The following is a 15,310-nucleotide window of genomic DNA, read 5'->3' on the forward strand; positions in this document are numbered from 1 at the left end:
ACTGGAGCAGGGCCATGCAGCGTTTGGTTATAAAATTATGATTCTCTGCTGTTTGTCAAAAGGCTCAGGTCCCATCCCACAGGCAGTATGGAGGAAAAAAGGAAGGGACGCAAGAATTTGACTGCTTCATACAATCACTATGTTGTGTTAATCCACTGTGCAGATCTCGAATATTTTCAAAACAATCCAAGCAGAGTAATTCTTCACTCCGCATTAGTTGCAATGCTTCTTGAATTGGGTTTGAGAATGGGGCCCATTACAATATCACATTTAAAAACAGTAAAATGAATCCCCTCAATACACTAGGACTTCATGTTTTATTTACAGGTTCAAATTTTTGTTTGCAACATCTTTTCTTAATGATGCAATAATTTACTTCCTTTTGTGCATGTTATTTCATTTAATACAACACTGGTACAAAGGTCCCGGACAACAAGGTGGTACTAAGTTTGCATGTGTGAAATGCTTTGAGGACCTGCACTGGTGGGTAAGAGTTTCCTAGACCAAGATGAATACACTTTAGATTAAGGGCAGAATCAGTTAGGGTTGGGATCATGGGCCATAACCAAGAATGGTGCATGACTATTGGGCATTGAACCTACAGACCAGAGAGACAAGGAGCATGGTAAGTTGGAAGCAGTAATGAGTTTTGGCAATCAAAGAAAAAGCAGGGGAGGATTTTCAGCACAAGGGTGAAAACAAACCTGCATGCAATTTATCTGCATGCCAGTCTTAAAGGTTAAAGAAGGGGGGCTGCATTTGTGTTGGATGTTTCTGCAAATGTTATCACATCTAATGCTAAAAGAAAAGCAGAATCCTAATAGTTGAGAAGACACAATTTACAGTCTTCACCCATTTAAATAAACTGTCAGGTTGAAGCACAAGCTTTTGAATTATAAAGTGGGCGACACTTAGAACCAGTGCATATGCAAGCAAAAGTGTACATGAGTAGCTGGTACTGGGTATGCCATCAGCCTCTGAGCATTGTTCTTCCTGGTGACCAACACATAGGTTTGCTTCAGATTAAAAAAAAAACGAGATTCCAGCTTTGACGTAATTTAAATCGGGGCTAACAAATGAGGATTCACAGAAAAAAAAGCCATCCATAGCTTTCCTTCTGTCCAACAATCATCAAAGATCTCAAAGAAATCAATATACATGCACACATGAACAGGTGTCCTAGCATTTCACAGAAACGTCTTTCAAGGCCCAGCACATAGACCACTTCAATCTCAATAATCAGCATGGCACATGTACAAATAGTTTAATTTGTGGCAAACTCCAGTCTGTTCTCCTTCAGATGTTGGTCCGAGACCTTGCGCCACAGTACTTAGATGGCCATCTCCAGGCAACACATGGTCTCCACTCCTTGGCACTGTGGCGTAGGCAACATGTTGCATAAGCGATAACCAAAAGGGATGTGTTGCTTTTCTTCAAAGAACCCTTAACTTGTCACTCTTAGTCAGAGGCCTTTGAGCCCCAGCACTCAGAACACATGCTCTGAGCAAGAGTTCCTCATCGCTGTGGTGTGCAGTCAGGCAGCTCAATGCCAATTTGTCTTCCATGTTTACAAATAAAAAACTGAATGTCCCATTGTCCTGCTGTGTGTGACTGTCTTGCTTGCTCTGATCGTGTCACAGCCCTATAAAAAGCCTTCCTTTCGAAACTGCTCCTGGAGGATGTCACGGTACTCGTCAAAGCCACCATCTATTCGGGTTACGCCGCCCTTCTCACACACCCATAACTCCCGGCACACAAGGCGGATGAAACGCTCGTCGTGAGATACCAGGATCACACCACCCTGGGAGGAGACAAATGAAAGACTGCATGTTAAGAGGGTGGGAATGTGTGTGTGTGTATGACAAAGACAGCATTGTATCTCCACAAGATGCAGATATATAGTTTGCTCAAATTGCAGTTGTGTGATTTATGTGTATCATGAAAATATGAAATATTACCTCCATGGAGATTCAGGTTCTCTTAGTCCGGGCTCTCCCTCCTTCCCGACTGGTTGGGAACACCTGTATTCGCAGGCAGGCTGGAAAAGCTGGCTGAAAAAGATAGCTGTCGCTTTAAGAGTTTTCGAAGAGGAAGTGCCTGCGTCACGCATGTGTCCCTCCGCGTGCCTGGACCATACCTTAACCTCACATCATCAACGGTCCACACCCAGTTCCTGTGGTTCCGCTGAAGCAATAGAATTTTAAGTACATGTTTACTGCAGGGGATGGCTGTGTGGGTGTTGTGAAGGACGGAGAGCCCGGACTAAGAGAACCTGAATCACCATGAAGGTAATTTTTATCTCCGTCATCCTGGCTCTCCCTCCTTCCAAACTGGTTGGGACCAGAGTAAAAAGCCTTTGAATAAGCAAGGATGGAGGAGACAGCATGTACAGGATTAAAGTTGCGGAGAACCTCTTGGCTGAATTTTGCATCATTTCTGGACAATGTGTCCATAGCATAGAGTTTGCAAAAGGCAAGTGGGGTAGCCCAGGTAGCTGCTTTACAGAAGTCTACAATGGGAACGTGCCTGGTAAAGGCTACAGAGACAACCCATCTGGCAATAGAAGCCTTTGCTGCTTTATTACCAGGAGAAGGACCACCGTAAGTAACTAAGAGCTGATCTGCTTTTCTAAATGGCTTGGACCTGTCAAGGTAGAATTTTAAAGTTCTTACTACATCTAGATTATGCAATTTCTCTTCTGCCGCAGACGCATGCGGTCTAGGAAGAAAAAAACGGGAAGACATATTTCCTGGTTTAAGTAAAAATCGGAAACCACCTTAGGCAGAAAGGAGGGAAATGTATGCAAGAAAACTTTGTCTTTATGGAACATAAAATATGGTTCCTTATAAGAAGGAGCTTGCAGCTCGCCAATTCTTCTAGTCAAGTAATGGCCACTAAGAAGGCTGATTTCCAAGTTAGGAATTCTAAATCTCATGAAACCATAGGCTCAAATGGTTTCTGCACTGGGGCTGCTAAGACCACGTTGAGATCCCACTGAGGTGGAGGTTCACGAATAGGGGGATGTAAACGTAAAAGGCCCTCAAAGCGTCTGTTAATGGCCTTGCTGAAGAGAGAAAAAGATGTGTGTTCTCCATTAAGGTAAGCACCGATGGCTGATAAGTAATTTTGGCACGTGTCTACCTTGACACCAGTGTAAACAAGAGAAGACATGAAAGACATGACGTTATCAATGGATGCCGTTAGAGGGTTAACGTTTTGTTTTAAGGCCCAGTGACAGAAACGTAACCATTTGCTACGATATTGCTTCTTAGTGGAGAATTTCGTGGAGGCCGACATAACAGCAATGTTTTGTTCTGACAAATGCAAGTGGGAGAAGGCTTGCTTCTCAGGAACTAAGCCTTCAAGTTGATCAATTGAGGGGAGGGGCGAAGAACCTGCCCCTTTTGTTGAGTCAAAAGATCTCTTGAAGAGGAAGATCTAAGAGGGGATACCCTGCTAACTCAAGATCTGGAAACCAAATCTGGCGAGGCCAGAATGAGGCTATTAGAATCATTGTCAGGTTGTGCGACATTATGAATTTCAGCAATATTTTGTGAATCAATGGAAGAGGTGGGAAGGCATAAAGTGCTAGATTTGACCAATCCAGATGTAGAGCATCTCTCAGGGACCGAGGACCCTGACCTTGCCTTGACGCAAATCGTTGACAAAGAGTGTGTTGATTGGCAAAAAGGCCTACTGATGGATGGGCCCACTTCTGAAATATGTGTGCTACTGATGGTTTCAGCTCCCATTTGCACGGAGCGGACTGTAACCTGCTTAGTTTGTCTGCCAGGATGTCGTTCTTGCCCTCGAGATGGGGCGCCAACAAGAAAATGTGATTTTGAATGGCCCAATACCAAATCTGTTCTGCTAGGAGACACAGGGGGCGGGAGCGAGTCACCCCCTGCTTGTTGATAGAAAACATTGCAGTGGTATTGTCCGTTTGAATTTTCACCACCTTTCCTTGAAGTCAGGGAAGAAAATATTTTAGAGCGCAAAACATGACTCTTAGTTCCAGGACATGTATATGGTCCTTCCTTTCGTGAGAGGACCAAAGACCGTGAGCTTTCAACCTTTGACAATGGGCTCCCCAACCGTAGTCTAAAGAGTCTGTTATGACTATTTGGTGAGTGGCAGGTTGAAAGGGAGATCCCGTTACAGTCTCTGGGGAGTTCCACCAGCGCAGAGGGTCTAGGACTAGGCCTGGAATTTGGCTCTTTGTTTCCTGGCGATCCGAGAGCGGATTCCAGTTCAGAGCAAGATGCTACTGGGTCAGTCTCATATGGAGCCTTGCAAAGGGAACTAGATTTATGCAAGAGGCCATGAGGCCCAAGAGCCTTTGAAACCACCAAGCTGTTAGTGACTGGTGAGTGGAGGAGCAAACTTTATTTCCGATTGCCACGGAGCACTCGTCATTGTTCTTAGGAACAAGAGTTGACAATGTTCGAGCCAAATCAAACGGACAAAATTCTTTCGACTTTGGCGGATGAAGACATCTTTTTTCACTGATCCTATTAGGAGTTATCGTGGTGACACGAAGTGTTGCTTTCTGGTCAACTTTGGGGGCCATGAAGAAGTGAAGGTCCTATTGAGAAGGACATACGAATTCTTCCTCCATTAGATGGATGTTTACTGTGCATGAAGAGCAGTTTTTATGAGAAACTTCACCCAAGACATACTCATTCGGAAACCTAACGAGAACTGGAACAGGATAAACCCTGATGAATGTCCTACCAAAGTGGTGATAGGGACAGAAACATGTTGGGGTTTTCTTCTGTACACACAATAATTAGATTGAATTAGTGTGTGTCTCATTGTGTCTTTATGTTATGTTTATAGTATAGTATTTTGTAAATTTCATGTTTATGTGTGTGGTTTTTTCCGGATTATGTATTTGAACGGTTCTGTGTGGGTTTTTGAATACATTTTAGATTTGTATTTTTCTATTAAATAAAATTACATTTGTATTTTTAGATTACAACTACCAAGTCAATTTTTCCTGGACCAGGAGAAGTTGGGAGAAGCAGTGGGTCTCCCTAGAAACCCTTGTACTTTGTTCATTCCTACCTCCTTTTTTGGTTATTGTTGAATAGTATTTAGCACCAACTCCTCTTGAGTAACTGTTTTCCACAAAGGGAGGATGTTGGAAAACCTTCCTGCTACCGGGGATGTATGCTCCTGGATGATGGTTGGAGCGGAAGGTGAGTACATGCCTGGGGGAAAGCCAAATAGACTAATTCTGCTCCTGAACAGAATTAGAGGCAGAGGAGGGGGCCGATTTATTCTTGGGTCTATACCGTCTCTTCTTGGAAGAGTAGTACAATTTAGCAGGAGTGGAGGAGCCACTGTTGCCTTGTGTACATGGTTTAAATGCCTGGAAGTTTTGGTGATAGCGTTGTTTCACCGAGATGCAGCTGAGAGTTTTAGCTGATGTGACACTGGCCTTCCATTTCTGTAGGACCTCATCTGTAGATGGGTCAAACAACGTCTTGCCATCGAATGGAAGGTCAAGATCCTTCTCCTGGATATCCTGGGGAGGAGGTAGACAGATGTGGGTCTCTGCAAGCAGACTGAACTAGTAACTGCCATAGCAGTTGTGTCAGTTAGGAATTTAACAACTTGAAGCTGTTGTATAGCAGCTTCTCTGCCTTCAGAGATCCAGAAAGAGAACTCATCTGCGGCTTCCTGAGGTAGCATGTCAGTGAATCACTCTAGATTCTCCCAGTTAAGGATATTAAATCCCGCCAGAACTGTAACAGTGTTAATCTGCCTAAGTTGCAAGGTAGAGGTGATGTAAGACTTCTTACCTTGGGTCTCTCATGCTTTTGCATTTTTGTCCAGCACTGAAGCTGCAGAAGGGCCTTTACCCTTTGTGCCCAGAGCAGCAGAGACTACTGTTGCTCGAGTTGGAAGATTTCGCATGAGAATGAAAGGTTCATCCTTGTGCACCCTGTATTTATTATCTAGGGCCTTGGAGATGTGGCGATCGGAATGAGGTTTTCCCCAACGAGCTCGAGCTTGTTCCATGAGGGACAATTCCATGGGCAGAGGAACCCTAGGCTGCTGTGATGGCAGTTTCCCAAAAACACCAGCCATTTCAGGCTTATCCTTTGGGAGGATTTCAAGAGCCTACATGGCTTTAGTGACAATGTCATGGAACACTTTCCTCGGAACCAAGGAGCTTGCAAGCTCAACTGCGGTAGTTGAGGGTAAAACCTCTTTCGGTACTGAATTACCAGAAGTTTTTTATTTGCAGAAGTCGACTTGGCTTTGTCCGGTACAGGGGAATCTGAATGGACCAATTCCACTGCAGAGGCGCAAGCCTCTTTGCATGTACCCTTAGCTGTTCGGTGTACCAAGGCAATAGAGGGTTTTGCCAGTACCGTTGTTATTTTATCCAGAGTAAATAACTCTTCTGATAACGGGTGGGTCTTATGTGACCCTTTCCTACCTGGAGGTACTAGTGCTTTACCACCCAGAGGTACTTTCAGGTGAACAGGCTTTGGGTTTCCCCCTGAACGGTCCTGTGAAGACTCCAGAACTGAGGAGGCAGTCTTCTCTTGGGTGCCGACAGCCGGTGCTGAAACTAGTACCTCAACGGAAGGTATAGTCCCCCTCTTACCGATATGGGCCTCCCTCCTATTCCGAATTAAGTCCTTGTTCACCTTTGATACCGGTCCCAGCTCGGACATGGAGATAAGGCAAGTTTGCAGAGACCTCGGGTGAATTCCACAGCAAACTATGCATGTACTCACCAGGTGATGTAAACCCAGACAGCACTGAAAAATGCTTCCGCAACGGAGGCGCTGCTTGAAGCCTATCACATACGGCATGCGTACAGCGAGGCACCACAAATATAACAAATAAAATAAAGAACCAATCAGTAGGAGAAAAGGGATGGACAGCCATAGGACAGCCAGAAAAGGGAGTCGCAGCGCAGCAAAAAATTCCGACCTACCCAGTAGGTGGAAAAACAGGAACTGGGTGTGGGCCGTTGGTGACGTGAGGGTAAGGCGTGGGCCCGGCGCGCGGTGGTACGCATGCGTGACATAGGCCCATCCCCTTCTAAAACTGTTAAAGTGACAGCTATCTTTTTCAGCCAGCTTTTTCGGGCCTGTCAGTTGGGAAGGAGGGAGAGCCAGGACGACAGATAAACATCAGCAATTGAACCCTGGAGCGAAACTATCCAATGCCTAGCAGTGAAACAGTTTAGAACCCATGCAATGATAATTTATTAAAGGTTTGCCCACTTAACTCTAGTACTGTGTACAGTGAAAACAACATTTTCAGTTATTCAGATATTGTGCACCGCCGTGTGGCACACGTAAAACAGTTTTAATATTCCAGAGATGGGCATTGTGGTTTAATTCTATAAACAAATATCAAAAAGAATTTGAGATTTAGGTTATATACTGTTAAGTGATCTTGCATAGTGCAGATCTGCTTTTTTTGTCGACCTTGTTGCACATGGCCATGAAAGGAATTAAGGCTGAAGGGCAGGCTGTTAGTGGAACAGAGGGGAAAACAGAATACTTCCGGCTTGCACGCAAAACCACCTCAGGATTGGCAAGTCCATGGAGGGCAAAGATTCTAAATTGCTAGCAGTGGAGAATTTAAAGGCCTTTCCCGGGTCCATTCTATTAAACTTTTTTTTAGCTTTAGAAGGCTGTGGAGGAGGGAAGAACAGAGTACAAGTGTTTGTCTGCTTTAAGTTGAATTCTGATATTACCTTAGGAAGGAAGGAGGGTCCACTTCTCTTCTGAAAAATACTCAAGACGGGGCCTGAAGCTCAGAAACTCTACCAGCTGACGTAATAGCAATAAAAAAACAACACCTTGAATGACAGTAATTACAATGATCATGGAATTAAGGGCATAAACGGAGCTGCCATCAAAAACAAAAGTACCAAATTAAGGTGCCACAATGGTACCACCAAGGGGCTTTGGTGGAATGTACGTTGTGAGGCCTTTATAAAATAAAACACTATTATGATTGGAAAAATACCAGAACCATAGCGCTGGAGCACAACAACAGCTTGACACCCCCATCAGAGTACCAACAGGAGAATGTGTGCCAGCTACAAACAGATGATGTGGTTAATTGGTGCTTTGCACAAAGCATCATGCCAAGCATCTCCTCAGAGAGATCCCAATTCTAACCTCTCGCAATAGAAGGGTGTTAGAGAAATTATTTCACAAACCTCTGGTGAAGGCTGTCTAAACTTCCAACCTTAAGAAAGAACAGTGTTTCTCAGTAAAACTAAAGACCCGACTCTTGAATGGGGTGGCTGTGGTAGAGCAGTATGTCTTAACCTAAGGGAGGTATGAGGGCAGTAGTGAAGTACTGGTATTCAGATAACCAAAGAAAACACACAGCACTGGTAATATTCCAAAATATACACTTTAAATAAATTATGCACATCTCCAAGTCAAATAAATACCTAGGCTAATACATAACACAATATAAACAGTGCATGTATAAAAACAGTAATTGTCATTTAAGATCCAGCCCGCTCCCAAACTACCTGTGTTGCCCACTACATGGTAGTAGGTGCATTACAGGGCTAAAGGATGAGAAGAAAGTGGAACCCTAGACAATAAAAACATGAACGTGTTCATGATCATGATCAGGGACCCATATGCCAACACTGAACAGTCACAGGGATTCCTAAACCTCTAGGATATAGAAACATGAATGTGACAAATGCACACCATACAGTAAATGAAGGACCTAGAGGGAGGAAAAGGATTGCCATCTAAGCACATAAAGCCAGGGGACACCAAAACATTTCACAATTAGGCTATCACCAGACTCATTACACTCCTAGAAAAATTAATGGAAAAAAATCACTTGCCAGTAATGCTCTTCCTATAGATTTCCTCCCACAGATTACTCACCTTGATTTATATTCTCCTGTGCCATTTGTTCTGGAAAATGTTCACCAGGGGGAGAAGTGTAGCTTGACGACTCACTTTCGACAACTAGTTTCCTCGATTCTGTACATAATGTTGCCTCCGTATAAACGTTGCCCCATTAGCTCAGTTGTCCCCTTTTCTACACCTGTGCACCCAGCAGCTGATGGAACCACAAGATGGGGAGAATTTGATGCAGAAGCAAGCTGCGGAAAGTTTGCAATAAAACAAAGGCACATAGAAAACTGCCTTTTTTGGGGGGAAGTATACCATTCTTTCTGTTTTCGCTTTTAGAAGAGAGGCAGCTGGGAAAGTGAATGCGTAAACTTTGGGAGGAGGACCCATAGAATAACCCGGTTACTCACCGTAGTGACCACCTTACTCCTAGTCCATAGTCCCCTTTCCTCCATACTTATGGCACATTCCTCCCTCCTTTGGGACGGGACCGGAGCACTTCGAAAAAGCATCAAAAATGTAGTAACATTTAAGTCCTCCCTCTCTTTCTGCGCGGGGCACAGCACGCGGCCGTAACCCCACCCATCTCGGCTCCGCCCTGCACATCGCCCATCAGTCCTTTTCCATCGCCAGGCCAGAGAACTTTAAGCAATAACACAGGAACCTTTTAGAGGGGACGGCGGGCGGGCGTATGTAGGAAAGCGGACTATGGACTAGGAATAAGGTGGTCACTACGGTGAGTAACCTGGTTATACTCCTACGTCCCGTCCCTTTTGCTCCATACTTATGGGAGATTCCCAAGCACTCGTCACAGGAACTACGGGTGGATGGAAAACCCCATACTGAAAAAGGTTCTTCAGCACAGCTTGGCCAAACTGAGCATCAGATCTGGAGCCCAGGTCTAGACAATAATGCTTACAAAAAGCCGATGGGGAGGCCTAAGTAGCCGCCTTTGCGATGGTCTCCCAGGGGACATATTTCTGAAAGGCAACTGCAGCTGCCTTGCCCCGCACCAGGTGTGCATGAATACCTTTAGGAGGCTGCAGTCCTTGGACAGTGTAAGACTCCGTAATACAGGCAGCGATCCATCTGGAGATAGTCGCCTTATAGGCCTGCTTACCTTGTGGATTACCAAAGGTCACCAACAGTTGACAAGAGCTCCTAAAATTCGGAAGTTCTGTCCAGATAGAATTTAAGAGCTCTTCTAACATCCAAGCAGTGCAGAACCCTTTCCGCTTCTGAAGCAGGGTACGGGAAGAAGACCGGCAGGGAGATTGACTGATTTAGATGGAAATCAGAGACCACCTTCAGCAGGAAAGAAGGGTTTGTCCGTAGGACCACCTTATCCTTGTGAAAAACCAAGAAGGGATGCTCCACGTACAAAGCCTGGAGCTCACTGACACGCCTGGCTGAGGTAACGGCAACTAACAAGGACACCTTCCACGACAGGTGATTGAGGTCTACCGTGGACATTGGTTCGAAGGGTTTATGGCACAACGCCATAAGGACCACATTTAGATCACACAACGGGTGCAGATTACGAACCGGGGGATAAAGGCGTGTCAAACCTGCAAAATGTCTCTTAACCATTGGATTAGACAGAGAGTAAGAGCATTGGTCCGTAGATAGGCAGGCGGACACCGTGCATGACAGAACATGAATTCCCGACTCTTCTAGGTGGGATACAAAGGACAGTACAGTGTCAATCGTAGCCGCCCTTGGGTCCAGTTGTTTGTGTAAACACCAATGACAGAACCTGAGCCATTTGCTCCTGTACTGAGACCTAGTTAAGGGTTTCCTGGCTGCCTGAATAATGCACATGTTATCTGCAGACAGGTTGAGATGTTCTAAAGACCTGAACTCAGGCACCATGCCGCCAAGCTGAACGATTGTGGGGAGGGGTGCCACAGCTGTTGATCCCCCTGGTGAAGAAGATCGTAACTCATCGGTAACCTGATCGGAGTCCGTCGTGACCGTTACCATAGGGGCTGGGTCCTGAAAACCCGCCCCCACCGACAGGTTGCTGAGAGACCTCCACCACTCCAGGTCCGCTCTCATGGAAGCCGGAATCATTATCAACTTGGAGTCCGGATCCACAGCCTGACGCCAAGAACTCCGAAGAACCATCTGAGTCTGCCTCATTTTGAGACGAGCAAGAGGAAGAGCCAATACGCATGAGGCCATGAGGCCCAGAATCCTCTGGAACCACCAGGCTGACATGCTCCCCAAATGCGCAAACATCTGACACGTGGCCAACAGATCCGCCATTCTGTCCCTGGTCAGGTACACTCTGCAGTCGATCGTGTTCCAGCGAAAACCCAGGAAAATCAAGTCCTGCGAGACCGTCATGGAAGATTTCCGCCAGTTAACCGACAGCCCAAGATGGAAAAGAAGCTGAAGAAGAGACTGAAGATTGCACGCAGCTTTCATCGGGCAAGGGCTGCGGAAGAGCCAGTCGTCCAAATACGGATACACATGGATACCCTGCAGACGAAGATAGGCCGCAATCACCGACATCTTCGTGAAGACACGCTGCGCCGAGCTGAGGCCAAAAGGAAGCACTCAAAACTGGAAGTGCTCCTCTCCCACAGAGAAACAGAGATATTTTCTGTGTGGATTTCAGATCAGACTATGCATGTACGCATCCTGAAGGTCCACAACACGGAGCCAATCGCCCATCTGCAAGGAGGACCGTTTCCGGCCGGGCGTGATCATCTTGAATTTCTCTTGGGGTAGGAAAAGATTGAACTGGGAAAGGTCTAGGATGGTGCGCAGGCCAGCCTGGTCGGGTTTGGGCACCGTAAACAGCTGGGAGTAGAAGCCCGCCCCTCTCTCCCCAAGGGGAACGAGTTCCACAGCTCTGATATCCTGCAGTTTCTGAACCTCGACTTTTGGGGAGGACGATCCCGACTGCTGGAAAGGAGAGTTGAAGGGTGGGGTATGGGGTAGGGGTAAGCGGAAGCCCGCCAGAGCGACTGACAAGACCCACCTGTCCTCGGTGATGGTCTGCCAAGCCTCCCAATGAGACGCAATGAGTCCTCCCACCGGGGTCTCATGCGAGCGCAGAGAACCCTCATTTGGCAGGTTTTTCAGTGGTGTTACCAGCTGAACCTGAGGAGGAGGCTGAGGAGCGGGAGAAAAACCGGGTCCGTTGCTGCCTCCGGTGAGAATTACCCAAAGGGGTACACTCTGCAGGATGTCCGATCTAGAAACCCTCTGAAACCAGAGGAAGGCCTGCTTTGCGACAATGGTCTCTGGGTTCTAAAACGAGTTTTAACCAGGACGGACAAGGAGTTAGCTGTCTGGGTGCTGTCCTTTGTTTTGGTCAGCTCCACATCCATTGTGAAATGGAAAAGCTCCTTACCGTCAAACAGCAGGTCCAACACCTTGTCCTTCACCTCCTTTGAGAACTTGGTGGCATGCAACCACGCCCGTTGAGAGGTATCAACTCCCAGCATAAGGCCCAAGCCGAAGTGTCAACGTGATGAGCCGCGGCTTCCAGAAGATCCTGGGCCAAGACCCTGGCATCGGACAATCCCGCCTTAAAGTCTTCCAGCTTCTCGAGCGGAATGAACTCCTCGAACTCCGATAGACCTTTCCACATCTTCATATTCACACCCGCTAACACCAGTTCTGCATTGGCCTGCCGGAGCTGCAGGTCCGAGTTAGCAAAAATCTTCCTCCCAAGGGGGTCGAGGAGCTCCTCCTCTTTCCCCAGGACTTGAGTAGCCGTCGTAGAAGAGGATGCTGCAGGCCTGGACTGTAAAGTGGCCGCAGCCACCACAGTGGAGGAGGGGGGGGGCAGACAAGATGCTAGGGCCACCTCTTCCGAAGAATGCAGCCTGTATCGCGCGTCAATTTTCTTATTGACGAAAAGCGCAGAGTGCGTTTTTTCACAGACCCTACCGACCTCGGCCAAAAGGTCCTTCTGCAAGAACAGGCCGGTACGCTCCCAAGGAGACAAGGTGAACGCCCCCAAAAGCACACCCTCCTGCGGAGCGGGTGCGTCAGGCACTGGAACATCCAATAGGCACATCATGTCCAGTACCCGGTCGTGAAAAGCTCTAATAGAGCGGGGCTGGTCTTCGCTGTCCTGATCACCCAGTGCATCATCCGGCAGGTTAGGGTCCTGCTGAACCGTGTCAGGCACCACTTTGTCCACGGGGGACAACGGAGGCAAGGGTGGGAGGGTCGGGGAGGCACTGTAGGCAAGGGCGGCGCCGGCAGAAGCACCGGAGGCGCAGGCGGGCATATCTCCCTAAAACGACCCTTGAAATACTCCCTCATGGGGTCAGTACGCACGAGTACCTGAAATTTGCTGAAAAAAGCGTCCTCCGGAGAAAGCTTTGGAGCTGCCGGAGAAGGCCTCTCATGAGGGGGATAATTTCACGTACGCAGAGGGGAGGGTTGCCAAGCCGGTCCATCCCCTGAGGTGGCCACATAAATCAAGGGTGCCGAACCCACAGGCAGCGAGATGTTATGCGGAAGGGGCATCCGAGCGTTCGTCGTAAACTGGACGGAATGGGTGTGCCAACGGAACCTTATGTTCACCTACAGAACCGCTCCCCACACCTGAGGCAGATGGCGTAGTTGTGGGAGAAGCGCCCAAAATGGCCCCCGTGGTCGTGGCGGGAACGGCCGCCATTTTGCCGTCACCTGAGGGGAACTGCGGCACGTGTGGAAGTGAGGCAGGGGTCCCCGTTTGTGGATCAGGGGTCTTCATTTTAGCCTTTACACAGGGAACCTCGGCTGAGCCGGTACTATGTGGCCTGGAATGTTTCTGAGACATACCAATAGCCAAACTAGCCTTCACAGGAAGGCCCTTGGCACTGCTGGTAAAGGAGGAGCTTCCACTCCTTCCCCTCTCACTTGTTCTGGCCTCGCCACAAGAGCAGGAACTGTGAGAAAAAGCTTTCTCCGATAAGGCCTTCTCAGGCCTCTCAGAAATGTTGGTTTCCTTAGCCTCTGTACGAGGGACCTCAGACCCAAGTCCGGTTGCAGCCTTTATACCGCGGGCCTCGAACATGCGTTCGGTAACACCAAGCCCAGCCGAGGCCTACGATACTTAGTATCGTTAGGAAAGATTGCCATTTATGTGTGATTTTCCCTCCAGTTGTGTAACCCCCAACTTTTTGCTGATGTTAAACACCATAGTCCGACTTTACCAGAGGAGCCCAGCCTTCTGCTGCACTCCTCTGGGCTTTTTCGCTCACTTTTTATGGTGAAACTGACATGCCCTTAAGACAGTCAGTACTGGGAGACTTTGTTTCACTTAGTCATTTCCAATGTTGCAACTTTTCTGCAACATGTAACAGGTGTACAATGTAACTTCCAGTACAGTGCACTTGCGTCTATTAGTAATTTCCAAAGGCCCTAGATACTCTCGAAGGACTTTTAGAATAAGTGCAGATGTGCCTTGGACATAGCTGGTGGTAGCTTATCATTTAGTATATTTTAACCCTTTCCTGCCAGGTAAACCGTGATAACCGCGTTTGGCACAAATATATGGCCTGGCTCCAAAATGGCCATGCCACGAGGTTCTTTGTCCTGTCCTTTGGCCATCTTGCCCCTTCTCCTTCCCCAGGTCGAGCCAACCTGGGTCAGTCCTTATTTGGGCATGCATTTTCCCACAAAGCACCAAGCTTTCGCTGGCTTCTGCATGCCTTGTATGTTTGCCTCCAGGATGTGGGCTGGAACGTCTGGTTCAAATACACATCCTAGGTGCCAGAGAGTCTGGAGTGCTGTGAATGCTTGGGACCACCGTGGTCCGTGATTGGTCCACGTATGGTATGCCTGTATGTGAGCAGATCTCCCATTGGGTCCTCTTTGTTTTGGCACAAAGGAGATTCTGGATAAGAGAAGAAACCAAACACCCATACCATGTCGATCTCTGGAGTTCTCACTGAACGAAGGATAGGATCCAAGTATCCTGAAACGAAGATGCCAAGTCTAGGAACTGCTGGTAACCCGCAGGAAGGTTTGGCAGCCTGAGCCCGCTGTCGTCCGTTGGACCCCTCTGCATCTGGTCGCCCTAGAAGGTCTGCGAAGACGCTTCGACCCACTGGAATAGTGGGACCAACTATTTTCGGCACCTTTATTAAACCCTGCAAGTAAACTCTCTCGGAAGTGTTCCTGGGCCAACCAGTGGGCTGACGAGCTTACGCAGACTCTTTACCTTGATACCGTCACTGTTTCGTGAAGGCCCTCGAAGCTTGGTACGTCGCTATCTCTGTGTTCACGGCACTCTCACACTGAATTTCATACACTTGCCCTTCCCAGGTCTGGAGTAAAGTGAGTGCGCCCGAACCAGAGTATAATACGTGGTTACCGTGTCGCCCAGCCGTGGTGACGAATTTTGCAGGTGCGCTGCATTTGTGCCCCTCTTGCCCCTGAAGCCTGCTGCAGTGAAACTTGCCTGATCCATCCACCAGGAGCGGAGAAAT

General features: G+C 47.6%; 1 protein-coding gene across 1 annotated transcript in view; it reads right to left on the reverse strand.

Annotated features, from left to right (window-relative positions):
- Nucleotides 1-298: 298 nt before the first annotated feature.
- The window catches only part of ABCF3 (ATP binding cassette subfamily F member 3), a 981,204-nt gene continuing 966,192 nt past the window's right edge, over nucleotides 299-15,310 (reverse strand). The window contains exon 21 of the mRNA XM_069618825.1: nucleotides 299-1,801. Within this exon, the coding sequence (XP_069474926.1) occupies nucleotides 1,643-1,801 (159 nt within the window). The 3' untranslated portion in view covers nucleotides 299-1,642. The remainder of the gene's footprint in view (nucleotides 1,802-15,310) is intronic.

This window comes from Ambystoma mexicanum, chromosome 10 (genome assembly GCF_040938575.1).
Source record: "Ambystoma mexicanum isolate Mex_15411 chromosome 10, UKY_AmexF1_1, whole genome shotgun sequence".
Taxonomy (NCBI): Eukaryota; Metazoa; Chordata; class Amphibia; order Caudata; family Ambystomatidae; genus Ambystoma; species Ambystoma mexicanum.